The sequence below is a fragment of the Acromyrmex echinatior genome, chromosome 17 (assembly GCF_024713525.1).
Source record: "Acromyrmex echinatior isolate Ae372 chromosome 17, ASM2471352v2, whole genome shotgun sequence".
NCBI lineage: Eukaryota > Metazoa > Arthropoda > Insecta > Hymenoptera > Formicidae > Acromyrmex > Acromyrmex echinatior.
The window spans coordinates 4,946,842-4,962,014 of NC_141868.1; the positions used below are offsets into that span (position 1 = coordinate 4,946,842).

The following is a 15,173-nucleotide window of genomic DNA, read 5'->3' on the forward strand; positions in this document are numbered from 1 at the left end:
TCAGCTCGAGGAACTGCAACGTCACGACCGCGCGATGGAACAGGGCCGCGGTCTGTATCTCGCTCCGTACAAATATGGACGCGGACTATATCTCAGCCCCTATAAATGCGGACAGGGTGTAGCAGCGAAGAAAAAAAAACGCCAAAAAGACGATAAAAATGCCCTCGGGTGCAACTAGCAACGTGCAATTGGACGTGCTCGCGAGACGTATGCGCGTACCATACTTTAGAGGTGTCTTCATGCGTGACGCTTTACCGATGAGCGGGTGCACCGAAACGAAAGCGGTATCGTGAATCTGGGCGATGCGACCGGGCCGGGTACTCACTGAGTAGCATACGCCAAGAGGAACAACCGTGTCATATACTTTGACAGTTTCGGTAATCTTCGATCGCCCAAGGAACTAGTGCGATATTTCGAGAACGGTGCTACGACGATAGAGTACAATCGTACGTCCTATCAGACGTACAATCAACAAGAGCTTCTGCGGTCAAATGTGTCTGCAGTTTCTACAAACGGTAGACGCGCGTGAATTTAAAAAGCTCGACGAGGTGCTGTAAAATCTCAGTATTAGTCGAACACTTTTTCCGTCATGTCGCTGACACTTACGCTGAGCGGGAAGAGCACCGTCCTCGCGGCGAACTACTTTCCCTCCATAGATTTGAGTGACGGCGATTACGAGCTCGGTCTGGTGATTTTTGAGACTTATCACACGATACCGAATGTAAACGAATCGAACAATAAATTTTATTTTGGCAAAGACGATGCAAAAATTACAATTCCCGAAGGTTCGTACGAAGTGCGAGACATAAATGAATTTTTGAAACGTATGATTTTACGGAGACATTTGCACCGCAACGCGCTTGAAACTGTTGACGTAGTGCATGGTGACAACAACAACAGTAACAACAACAACAACAACAACAACAACAATAACAACAATAACAACAATATCAACAACAACAGCAACAACAACAACATCAACAACAATGACACTGATGATGATAATTGTGAGGGTGGAGAATACCCGATTACGCTCCGCGCAAACTACAACACGATGAGATGCGAGATTAAATGTGCATACAGAATAAACTTTGGCAAGCCCAACAGCATTGGATCGCTGCTGGGATTCTCGTCGAAGCGTATGCTGCGACCGCGAAGATGGCACGAATCGAACATGTCGATCAACATAATGAATGTAAACGTTATCCGCGTAGAGTGTAACGTGACCGCGGGCGCGTACAGCAACGGCAAAAGCGCGCACGATACACGAATTTTCACCCAGCGTGCCACCAGGATATAAGATATCGGAGAGGCCGACGCAGATCATTTACCTGTCGGTACGGAGCATTACGGATCTAACGATACGCGTCGTTGACCAGAACGGACGATTGCTCGATTTTCGCGGAGAGGAGATCACCGTCAGATTGCACGTGCGACAGCGACAGTGAGCGTGAAATGCTCGTATTGAACGGAGCGGAGCGCACGCAGAGAGATAACGCATTCTTTACAAAGCTGGTAACATCACCGCTCGATAACGCTCGCTCATCCAACTGCGTCAGCAAGAAGAAGCTCAGTGCGTCGAACGTTAAATTTTTACAATCTTTGGGATTCGTGGTGCGCAACTTTTAAGATGACTGATATCTTAAACATTAAAGATGAGCCGATCTTTGACGATCGCATCGTCAAGATTGAGACTCACACGTACAACCCGTTCGCTAATACAACATTCGGGTACAGTGACGAAATAAGAATACCTATACAGCAACAGGATCTGTACACACTGCCGTACGAAAGCTTTCTATATGTCGAGGGAAAACTGACGAAGAACAAAGCTGTCCAGGATGCTCATGTGGCATTGGCAAATAATTGTGTCGCGTTCATATTCGATGAGATTCGATATGAACTCAATGGTGTGGAGATGGATCGTAATAGAAATGTGGGTATATCTAGCACTCTCAAAAACTATGTAACAGTGTCATCCGACAGAAGCGTGATTCTACGGAATGCCGGCTGAGATGCGCAGACTACTGCAGCCGGATATTTTAATTTCTGTGTACCGCTCTACGTACTGCTGGGATTTTGTGAAGATTACAAACGCGTGGTGATTAACGCTCGTCACGAGTTGATTTTAATACGAGCGCGCAACCGACAACAATTGTCTGACGGGAGATCCGACGGTAGAGTCAACGCTCGAATTATTCAAAGTACAGTGGCGAATGCCGCATGTGTTATTGAGCGAGATAAATAAGTTATCGATGCTGCGCGCTTTGGAGAGCGGACGATATCTGAGCATGGCTTTTCGCTCGTGGGATTTGTACGAATTTCCACTCTTGCAGAGCACAACCAAGCATTCGTGGGCCATCAAGATGGCTACTCAGCTCGAGAAGCCGCGCTACGTTATTTTCGCTATGCAAACAGGTCGAAAAAACATCATGTCCGAGGATGTAAGTCGATTCGACGACTGCAAATTAACCAATGTGAAACTTTACCTGAATTCGGAATGTTATCCGTACGATGACTTGAATCTGGATTTTGACAAAAACAGATGTGCGATTCTGTATGAATTGTACGCGCGTTTCTGCAAGGGCTACTATGGATACGAGTATCTCGAGCCGAGTCTCACCTTTTTTACGTTATGATCCATTCGTGATCATCGATTGCTCTCGACAGAACGAATCAATCAAGAGTGGCACTGTGGACGTGCGATTAGACTTTGAATGTAAAGAGGATGTACCTGCAAATACAACAGCCTATTCATCATACACGATCGCGTGATTCAGTATAATCCATTGACCAACGTTGTGCGCAAAATCACCTAAGTGCACCTCTAACACGATAAGATCTACGATACGACCACAATCGACTGCAGTCTTCTCGACAACATGGTCATGCCAACGTTCGTGGATCTGCAAGGATTCATCGTTAATAAGAAATTTATCGTGAAGGAAGTGGCGGTGCTGAAACAGGGGACCGTTCTCACGCATTACATTTTTACGAGTCCTGTGCCATGGAAACTTTTGACAAGATCCGACAGGTTTTGCGCCTCCTGGTTGATTGCTTATCACCATGGATTGCAATGGGAAGACGGGACGATCCCATACAACGAGGCGAAACGTCTGATCACAGCAGCTGTATTTGAAGATGATGCTATCGTGTACGTTAAGGGACGCGAAAAACGAACGTGGTTGTGGAACTTGCTTTTGGACGATGAGCGAGAACGCATTTACATTGAGACCCTGGATGCAGTTTACGAAGACATTGGAATCTTTATCTAATCTAGATGTTACTAATATTATACGATGTGGACAACATGTTAAGAATTGCGCGTTACAAAATGTTTTGAAAATATATAACTGGTGGTTGCAAAAGAATTTTTTAAATAAAAATATATTAACATATTTATTATGTATTTCTTTTCCCTTCCTTTGTAATGTATAAACGTATGTATAAACGTACGTATGTGTGTATAAACATATGTACGTATGTATAAACGTATTATTATATATAAACGTATGTACGTATGTATAAATGTATGTATATATGTATGTATGTATAAACGTATGTATAAACGTATGTATAAACATATGTATAAACGTATGTATAAACATATGTATAAACGTATGAATGTATGTACGTGTGTATAAATGTATGTATAAACGTATGTATAAATTCGTGACAAAGAAAATATGTAGAAAGACTTGATAAAGCGTGTCGCAACATGTTCGAAATTTTTGGAAAAGAGGGGGAGAACCTATCTTCTCTCATCGATTCCAGAAGTATTACCATTTACACGGATGCAATCAGTCTTACGATACCCGCTTATACGAACGGTCGAAAAAAATGTACGCTAAAGAGAACAGTGCATCGTGTGATGTGAAGAAGGAATATAACATGTAAGTTCCAACGTTCTATACATAAAAGAAACGTTTTTTAACATTATGTATGTACACAGTACGGAGCATCGTGCAATGCGTTTACTGAGCAAACGTTACGATCTGACGAATACGGGCTACAAATTTTTGGAAATTGGAATCAACGTTGGTCCACCGAGTTACGTGGAGATCGTCCTTGCAGATCATCGCGGACACGAATTATCGCTATCTCTCGAAACATGGAAGAGCCTCTACGAGCAGCGAGGAAATATTTATAAGCTGTTTCGAAATGAATACAAGGATTATTTTATAAGCGTTGGACCGCTAATCATCAGTGTTTTCATGCTGAACTATGTTACGATCGTACGTCTCGATTCTTCATCGGTACGCATTATGATGACCGAAACGACGCTACGCCGTATGTTTGACTTTAATGGGTGTGTCGATGTAACATTTGAACGATTAGCTCGACTCATCGATACGGTAGATACCAAGTATACGCGATTCTCCAACATCGCATCTGAGAACATTATATGTGATAGCGACATTTTCAATGGACAGCAGCTCATTGATTGTGAACTGTTAGCTTTAGTTTTTAATAAGTACGAAAACCGATGTAATAAGATGTAAATAAAACATTTTTTGTTAGCCTTATTTCATGTGTATTGTCTTTTACTTCCCATCCTTTGCCTCGACGCGCCAGGAAAAACCATAAAAATTGAAAAAACTGTATCATACAAAAGAAACTCGTACTCTATTAATTCTTCCATCCTTTCTTCACTCGTAGCACGCGCGCTCTATCTTTCTCTAACATGCAAGCCTTTATTATCGATACATTTTTATAGAAAAGAAAAATATGTCATGGTCAAATTCAAACCTTTATTATCAATGCATTTTTAAAGAAAAACATGGTCTAATTTTGATAACAAAAAAGGAGCCCTATTGTGTAGGAGCCCTATTGTGTAGGAGATTAGACCTTTCACCCTCTTTCCCCCGCGTTAGGTATTCCCCGCGCTTACAAGTATAGGGTGGGCCATCTATTGGTACGTTTTTGAATTTCGTCGTATGGCAACACCGAACGAGCTACAGACCCGAAATTTTGACAGTTTATTAGTCATACCGTCCGCGGCACGAAACAACATGTTTTCTCTTGAAGAGCGTTTTGAAATTTTAAAAACTTATTTTCAAAGTCAGTGCTGTGTCGCCGAAACTGTACGAATTTTGAAAAGAAATATGGGTCGTGATAGAGCACCCACCGAAGGAGCTATACGCAAATTGGTGAGGAAAGTTCGTGAGAAAGGGATGTTAGTGGATGACATTATATTACGACTGTTTTGAGTGAAATTGGCGCCGAGGTAGTCCAAAATGTCATTAATAATTGGGGTGACCGAATGGCATACTGTAAGGCCAGTAGAGGGAGCCACATGAACGAAATCGTTTTTCATTCTTGACGCGGATACTTTTAGCTTCACAACAAAAAAAAAATTAATAAAAAATATCAATGTATGCTCATTTGATCGCATTTTTAAAAACGTACCAATAGATGGCCCACCCTGTACTTCCCCGCATCCCGCATTCCTCTCTAGCCCCATGGCTTAGAACCCGCCTAGTATATCTACTTATATGCGTCATACAAAATTTGAGATTTACAGAACTACTAACTTACCGTTTCCTAAAAGTTTACATTTGCGTAAGATTAATTTAGTTTCGAAACCATCAATTCAGTTGTCAATAAATGTATATGTTTTATATATAATCGCTAATTATTTTATACATAATAATAAATTATTCTTATTCAAGAAGATCGAAGATTTCATCAAATAATAAAACGTCATCCAAATTAGATAATTTTACACATTCTGCCAAGTCTGAGTCGGAAACTCTTCATAATCCATAGAATTTGTAGCTCTGTACGAATCTGTGTTGAGATAAAATGTGACAAAAATTTGATAAAGTGATAAAATATTTGGCATTTATTATTATAATTATATATTAAATACTCGACAATATTATACGACGGCACATCATAATATTATTTATGATTTTTAAATAAGAAAACAAATTTAAACTCTTCTATTTATATGCTATTCAATTATATTTCTTTTAATAATTGTCTATAGAAAAATTTTATTGATATTAAAAACGTTATAACGTTGAAAGGAATGATGTTTATACAGGAAGTTGTATAAATTATGTATGCAATTGTATAATTGTGCATGTGTACATGCGCACGCACGCACGCACGCACGCACGCACGCACGTACAAACGAACATCCATAAGCACACATACAAGAATACACAAATATGTGCATAATATAATATAACTAAAATTTTAATAAAGATATACATATAGAGTGTTTTGAAAAAAAAAAACGCCCATTAATCATATAGTATTATTACTAATAAAAACCTGAATGGAAAAGTCTTCTACCATTTTACAATTTTTGTAATACTTTTTTTAGTTACCTAATGAGCAAAATGTTTAAAATCAACGTACAAGACAACTTTAAAATATTTTTGAAGAGTTCTTCAAGAAACATCTGCAAAATATTTCACAAAGAATACTAAAAGGTATCTTAAAATTGTTTTATTCATCGATTTTATCCGTTTTAGTAATCTTTAGAAATTAATATCTCGTCAACTATTGCGAAAATTGCAAAATATTAGAGGACACTTTGACTTAGCTTTTGTATATATATAAAAGGAATAGTACTGTACGCTTAGTGAGCGTTATTTCAGTTACACGTTGTATATAATATAAATATGTATATACACATATAAATAGATGCATTTATAAATAATATTTATCGACACGCATTACACAAATTTTTTTAACAATTTTTTTGTTGAGTAAATACCAAAGGTATTTGCGTAACACATTTTTTATCTGATACTGATTATTTAACTATTATCATTCTTGCAGAACGTTAATTAATGTCTTTAATTTACTTGAAATATACTTACATAAGACATTATTTTAAGTGTAGTATTAAATGACTTGTAAATTTAGACCCAATTGTTACATAGTATACATGTTGTCTCTGTATCGCTTTTTGCGATAAAATAATCCCAAGTCCAATAAAATTTATCTTCTTTTTTCTCTTCTTCTGATAATATGTCTGGATGTGCCTTCACGAAGTGTTTATGTAAAATAGCTAAGGATCTATTATGTATATAAAATTTTGCATTACAATAATCTTTCATCTTGCCTCATTTCTACTTGTCAATTTTGTGTAACGTCTACTTATTCAAAGACGAGACCTGGGATAAAATTGTCTGTCTTTGGAGTTATATATCCTCATTTGCACTCATATCATTATCTGGATTGCTCTCGTTATCTACACAATTTGAATTTGGACCTAATATCCTACATTTACATAACAAGTTATTAAAAAAGCAATTAAAAGTACAGTAGATATATTATATTCAATTATGTACATTTTTCGCTGTACTGAATGAATTATAAATTTTTTAGAACTTATTATTTGAATAAAAGGTAGTATAAAAGAAGGGCAAAGAGCCAATAACGTATAAAAGAATTGTAATTTAAATAAGTAAAATTAATACAAAACGATTAAAATAAAATAAAATAAACGTTTCAACTCCAATCGAGTCATTTTCAATGCAATCTTACAATAATATAAACATCGTTCTAAATTAAAAATTCGTACATAGTCTTACAATATTTTTACAATTCCTTAATATAAAGTTTTTTCTTTCTGTGTAATACGCTGCGAGTCATTTTTATCAAGAATTAATAAAGTCATAAGAAAATTCTGGAAAAGTAACCGTAAACAAAAAGAATTAATATTAATCACATAAAAATTAGTAATATGATAACGTACCTTAGTAAATCTGTTAAGAATCCAATAATATAAAACGAAAAAAAAATGTAAAATAGTCCATTTCGTGATACAATAAAATAATCTTTTTATTTTATAAGTTATTATAAGCAAATTCGCAAAGGTAACAAGCATCTGACTTACATAATGTCAAAAAACAAAATGTTAAGCAGAAAAACATTATCGAAAAACGGAAAAATAGGGGAAAAGGAAAGAAGATGTTAGAAAGGAGAAAGAGAATGTATAATGTCAGAATACAAATCGGCAAAGACTCCGTATCATTTTGTCTATTAATCCCATGCTTCTATTTTTTAATATGGATTTCAGATATCATTTCAGATATCAACCTTTTATTATATGAAGGCTCTACATCTAATATTTGTACTTTATCCCATTTAAAGTTATGATTCTCCTCAATACGTTGGTTGGAAATCGCTGATGGAGATTTTGAACTTATATTGATATCAGAAACATGTTCATGCAATCTGGTTTTTAATTGTCTTTTATTTTGGCCAACGTAACTGGCATCACAATCCTCGCAAGATATTCTGTAGACCACATTTTGATTCTGAACGTATTCTAAATCATCCTTTCCTCTCCTTATGAAACTTCTTAATGTGTTAGGAATAGTAAAAGCTAATTTACAATTAAACATATTAACAATAGGTATAAATCTTTCGGATATCGTATTAACATATGGAATCTCGTAAAAACCTTTCCTCAGTGTCATCCTTATTCTTATTCAAATTATTAATCTTATTAATGTGATATTTGGTTCTATTAAAAATTTTATATTAAGGAATTGTAAGAATATTGTAAGACTATGTACGAATTTTTAATTTAGAACGATGTTTATATTATTGTTAGATTGCATTGAAAATGACTCGATTGGAGTTGAAACGTTTGTTTCATTTTATTTTAATCGTTTTGTATTAATTTTGCTTATTTAAAATAAAATTCATTTATACGTTATTGGCTCTTTGCCCTTCTTTTATACTATCTTTTATGTTTATGAGTACAGAGCCTTTTTATTACTTTTAATATTATTTGAACATTTAGGAGTGATAAAAAATGTAGCGATGAAGCAGATTCAAATATTTTGTAAATTTGATAATTGTCGGATAAAAACAAGAATGTTTTATATAATATTACTAATTTTTTATACTAAACGGTGATAATATATATATATATATATATATATATATATATATATATATATATATATGAAAAGAAAGAGCATAAAGAACCACAGCACAAGATGTAGTTAGTGATATTTAATTATTCTTGCATTACGAATTACAATAAAAACATTAAACGTTTCGGCCACAATCTGGCCATCTTCAGTAAAATTAATAATATTCTTAAGACGCAGAATTACATCAAGTTAGAATCAAATTCAACCCTCGTGTGTTATAATTGTAAAGATCGTGATTGCATCAAAGCGACGCTGCTTCATATAATAATGTTAGAACGTCATGTAGTAAAAGTGTAGAACGAGAATTTCCAGATTCTAATTTACAATAATTTATTTTATTATTAATATCTTTTAAAACGGAGTATAAAACAAAGGAAACATTACCTGTTTTACAGCAAAATAATCGATGAATTACAAGTATACTCATTTCACAGATAGAAATTTGTCGTGACATTATGTGTTGTTATTGGTCGTATATTTTTCCGCTATTTATATCCATGAGTCAAATAGTTTAGAAAGTTCTAGAATTATTTATTAAGTGCGAGAGAGATCTTTCTTTAGAAGAGGAAGATAAACATCAGGCAAACATTCAGTATCACTTTGTTTATTGATTCCACTTATTTGGTTTTTAATGTGTATCATTTCTGAAATTCTTCGTTTCATCAAAGATTGTTTTGTATCTAAAATTTTAATGTTATCCCAATCATGCATTTCATTCACACGGTGACGTGAAACAACTATCTCAGATACATATCTCAGAAGTAGATTTCTTAATATCAGTCTTGTGTTCTTTAATACGAGTTTTTAATTTTCTCTTAGTTTGGCCAACATACGACGATTCGCAATTCAAACAATTAATTTTATAAACTACCCCACAATGGTCATCCTTAAGCAAGGGATCTTTTCCTGTTTTAATAATTGTATTTAATTTATTCATCGGTTTATAAGCTATATTAAACCCATGAATATATGCAAGTTTTTTGAATTTTTCAGAAACCTTACTTAAGTATGGTATCGTAAAAAATTTTTTCTTGTTGGCATCATAATCATTATTATTTACTTCACGATTTTTTTCTGGATTAGTTCTATTTTCCAAAGTTTTTATTCTATTGTTAATCGTCGAAAATAAGAATTTGAGAGGATAGCCATTATTGAGAAGAGTGTGAATTAAATCCGAAATGTTCTTTTCATGAAATTTGGGATGGGACAACATTAAAATTCTGTCAAGCTGCCCAATGATTACTCCCTTTTTATGTGCTAATGGATGATTCGAAAAATAATTTAAATATCTCCCCGAATTAGTCGGTTTTTTATACATATCAAAGATGATGCTTCCTTCTTGAATTATTATTTTAACGTCCAAAAAATTGATACCGTTTTCATCGCCAAAATCAATCGTAAATCTAAGTCTGTCGTAGTATGAATTAAATAAATCTAGAACCTCCTCAATCTTTTCCTCATGTAACACAATGTCATCCATATATCGCAAATAAAACAGAGAGATGATATTATTAGTAGTGAAAATTACATGTTCTAAGTCTTGTAAGACTACATTCGCTAGTATAGGCGATAGAGCCTATCGGCATGCCAAAAATTTGCTTAAATATTTTTTTATCAAATCTGAAAAACGTGGAGTTAATTATGATCATAACTGCTTTAACAAACTCACGCAAAGGAATCGAAGTCTTATTTTCAATCAAGTTCCATCTACATTCAATGCTTTTTAATACTAAGTCCTAGGAATGTTAGTGTACATGGAGACGTCAAATGATATGATATTAAAATTTTTTTCGATAACCTTTCCATTAAGTTTGTCAACCAAATCATAACTATCTTTAACATAACTAAAATTATTATTATTACTCTTATCAATAATTTCTTTTAAGAAGGTCGCAAGTGGATAAAAGGCGCTGTTAATGCAACTAACAATTAATCTTAGTGGATGACCTTCTTTATGAATTTTTGGCAGTCCGTAAGATCTCGGAAGTTCGCTATCAGAAACATATAATTTTTTGTATATGCTAGGGTCAATGTACCCCTTATTTTTCCAATTTTTAAATAAATTCCTAATTTCTAAATTTATTTTATTTGTAGGATCTTTATCTATTACCTTATATGTCGTCTGATCGTTAAGAATTTCATACATTTTTTTCCGATAATTTTCACGATTCATGATTATTGTGGGGTTTCCTTTGTCCGCTTTCATGATTAACATCTCAGGATTCTCTGAGATGAATCGTTTAACCTCTCTTATATATATATATATATATATATATATATATATATATATGTATGTATTTTATATATATATATATATATATATATATATATATATATATACATAAATTTCAAACATGGAATTCAGTTTGCATTCAATGAGGTTGTGTAACGTAAATGAATTGATTAGGAATTATATTAAGATTTTATAAGGAATTGCTCAATCAAAGAAATAGGGACTAAGAAACACAAAATAGAAATTTTAATCTTTCGAAAATCATGGCTTGTTGGAGATAATGTCTGATAGATTAAAAATCTTATTCCCCGTTCCCTATTCCTAAGATTGCGCGCGATTAGTATCAATACACATATATTAAATATTTGATTAAAATTTCTAATTTGTGTGTATATTACATCAATAAATTTTGAATTTTTTTTTATTGTACGTTTTATTGTACGTTTATAATGGTTAAAAGTGCAAATCATATTTGACGATATGCATCAAAAATATGTTTAATAAATTTTTCTAGCTTTATTTGCGTATATTTATTTGCGTTACATTTTCTTTAGCGGATTTTGAATTTTTTACTATTATTAATTTTACATTCTTCAGTACGTAAATAAATTTTTTAATTTACTTGGAGTACACCTACTTGTGAATACGTTTTAAATGCTTCATGATCTTACTTACTGAACGGTACTTAATTGTTTTGCCAGATTTTTTACATATTGCCTTTGTATCACTTTCTGCGATAAAATAATTCCATGTCCAATGAAATTTGTCTTCTTTCTTCTCTTCCTCTGATAATTTGTCTACATATGTCTTCATCAAGTGTTCATGTAAATTTGCTAAAGACCTATTTTGCATAGTGAATTTTGCATTACAATAGTTGCATCTTGTCGTATTATTCCTTGGTAATTTTGTGTAATGTTTACGTATCCAAAGATGAACTGGGAAAGCTAAAATTATCTGTCTTTTTAGTTATATCCTCATTTGCAATCATATCATTGTCTGAATTGCTCTCGTTATTGCTCTTTACACGATCTGAATTTGGATCAAATATCCTATATTTACATAAAAAGTTATTAAAAAAGCAATAAAAAGTACAGCAATTTAAAGCTATTATTTTTAATTATGTTCATCCTCCGTTATGTGGACTAAATTATAATTTTTTTAAAATCTATTATTTGAACATTTAGTAGTGATCAAAAATGTAGCGATCAAGCAGATTTAAATATTCTGTAAATCTGATAATTATCGGGTAAAAATTGATATTCTTCACATTATTACTAATTTTTTATACTAAACACAGTAATAATAAATTTGAAACATGGAATTCAGTTTGTATTTAATAAGGCTGTGTAACATAAATGAATATTGATTAGTTTTATAAGGAATTGCGCAATCAAAGAAATAGGAATTAAAAAAATAGAAACTTCAACCTTCAGAAATCATGTATTGTGAAATACATACACAGTTCCTAATAGATTAAAATTCCTGTTCTGTGTTCCATATTCTTTTGATTGCGCGCAGTATCACTACACATATATTAAATATTTGATTAAATTTTCTAATTTGTGTGTATGTTACTTCAATAAATTTTGAAATTTTTTTTATTGTACGTTTATAATGCTTAAAAGTGCAAATCATATTTGACGATATGCATAAAAAATTTTATTTAATTTAATAAATATTTCTAGTTTTATTTGAGTATATTTGTTTGCGTTACATTTTCTTTAGCGGATTTTGAATTTTTTACTATTATTAATTTTACATTCTTCAGTACGTAAATAAATCTTTTAATTTACTTGGAGTACACCTACTTGTGAATACGTTGTAAATGATTTTTGAGATCAGTTATTGAACGGTACTTAATTGTTTGTCACATTTTTTACATATTGCCTTTGTATCACTTTCTGCGATAAAATAATCCCAAGAACAATCGAATTTATCTTCTTTCTTCTCTTCTTCTGATAATATGTCTGGATGTGTCTTCACCAAGTGTTCATGTAAAATAGCTAAGGATCTATTCTTATATATAGTGATTTCTGCATTACAATGATTACATTTTGCCCCATTACTACTTGTTAATTTTGTATAATTGCCACGTATCCAACGACGAACTGGGATTAGAATATCGTCTACTTCTTGTTCTGCCATTATAACATTTTGTAAGGAATATTGGTAACTAATCACAAAAGGTACAGAAAGGATGTAAAGAATCGTTTGCAAAAACTGTTGCTAAACTGTTTACAGACAGAGATATGTACATGATTCTTTGACAGAATACATAAATGTTGATGTTTGTATTTTTGAATCTGTTTGATAACGAGATTTAATAGATCTATTTATGTAGCTCTTATATATTACAATATCTAGCTCTTATATTACATTCTAAATATTATATTAAGTGACAACATTTGCATTCTGAAATGCTCTGTCAATCGAATTTTTATATTTCGTTATTATTCTAGACAACGCCAATTAATCCACAAAGCACAACGAAACATAAAATAAAAATAACAATTCATTTATTGAAGCACAAAAAGTATAATATACTCTCTAAATCTTTTGAGGTGAAAAAAATTCTCAAACTTGAAAAAAAATGAATTAAAACTTTTCATTCTTGATTAAACAAAAAGTAGCAAATTTTAATTCTTTTGAAGTAAGATTTCTTTTGAAGTGAGATTTATTCCAAAGGAACAAAATCTTACTTCTTTTTTTGAAATTTGGGACTTTATTCTTTAGATTTTATTCCAAAAGAGTAAAATCTTACTTAAGAAAGAATGAAATCGCACTTCTCTTAAAGAGTGAAAATGTTCTCATTTTTTTTCAAGACTGGCTCACTTTTTAATCTTTTCGTAAAATTTTACTCCAAAAAATTTAAAGAGTATATTTAGCAATTTAATTTTTATTAAATATTGAATACTTATTTTGAGATGATAATTTACCGACATTTTATATACCCTTTAGTGTTTATTATTACGGTGTCTCCGTTGTACTTAACGCTGTGCATAAGGAAGATCGTGCTGCTACTACTTTCATTCGTTCAATGAAATTCGAATTGGCAGGCGTAGCACAAACTGTTCTGTGTATCGCCGTGCATTACCTCTTGAAACGTGATCGCGACAAGTGCTAGAAGATGTACATCGTAATAATACTTCACGCTTATTACAGTAAGTGATTGCTAACTCGCGTAATTAAAGTTCCATAAACGAATTAAGATGACGATTGCTTTTTGCAAAAAGATATTTTATTTAGTAGAAATTAGAAAGACAAAAAATAGGAATTGTTAATTATTTTTTTAATTTATTTATGGGTAATAACAATATGTTTTTACTAATATTTAATAATCATTTTTTTTCAAAAATAATTTTTTTCATAAAATAATTTTTTTAACAACGTTTTGATTTGAATACCATTGCATTGAACTTTAAATTTTTGATTTAAATATAATTTACAATTGACAATGAAATATACGAATAAAGAGAAAAAATTACATCGTATATTGATAACTGGTTTAAAATACAAAGAAAAAAACATTTAACAAATTTGTTTTACAATTTGTAAAATATTTCATGTCGATGATACTGACTTGTACACGCCTCTGTGGTATTTGTTTTGGTATGCCAAACCACTTACGTACCGTTCTCATTCACGCAACGAATTTCGAGTTGACAGTTAACGCATACTATTCCGTATCTCTTCGTATTATCTCATCGAAATGCTTATCAAATACTAGAAAATATCAAACGCGATTATTTATTAACAATTAATTACTATTAGCGTGCGCAATTAATTACCTTCCACGGTTAATAATTACAAATTCGTTGATTATTTGAAGATATAAATAGTTTGCACAATTTATTTATTTTACAGATTCGAATCAATTAAATTTCTTTTACAGAATCGAACGGATGGAAATCGTAAATCATTATTTTATCGCGATATTTATGCAGACAATAATTTCTATAACAATTAGATTATCTTGCAATGAAATTTCTGTAAATTTTTCTGTGATATAATCGTTACTTATCATTTTTAGA

General features: G+C 32.4%; 1 protein-coding gene and 1 pseudogene across 1 annotated transcript in view; both read left to right on the plus strand.

Annotated features, from left to right (window-relative positions):
- The first annotated feature begins 1,630 nt into the window (after window positions 1-1,630).
- LOC147906884 (uncharacterized) lies at window positions 1,631-2,775 on the plus strand (annotated as a pseudogene).
- The window catches only part of LOC147906885 (uncharacterized), a 365,738-nt gene continuing 352,806 nt past the window's right edge, over window positions 2,242-15,173 (plus strand). The window contains exon 1 of the mRNA XM_087415212.1: window positions 2,242-3,940. Coding sequence (XP_087271338.1) covers window positions 2,883-3,275 — 393 coding nt within the window. The 5' untranslated portion in view covers window positions 2,242-2,882 and the 3' untranslated portion in view covers window positions 3,276-3,940. The remainder of the gene's footprint in view (window positions 3,941-15,173) is intronic.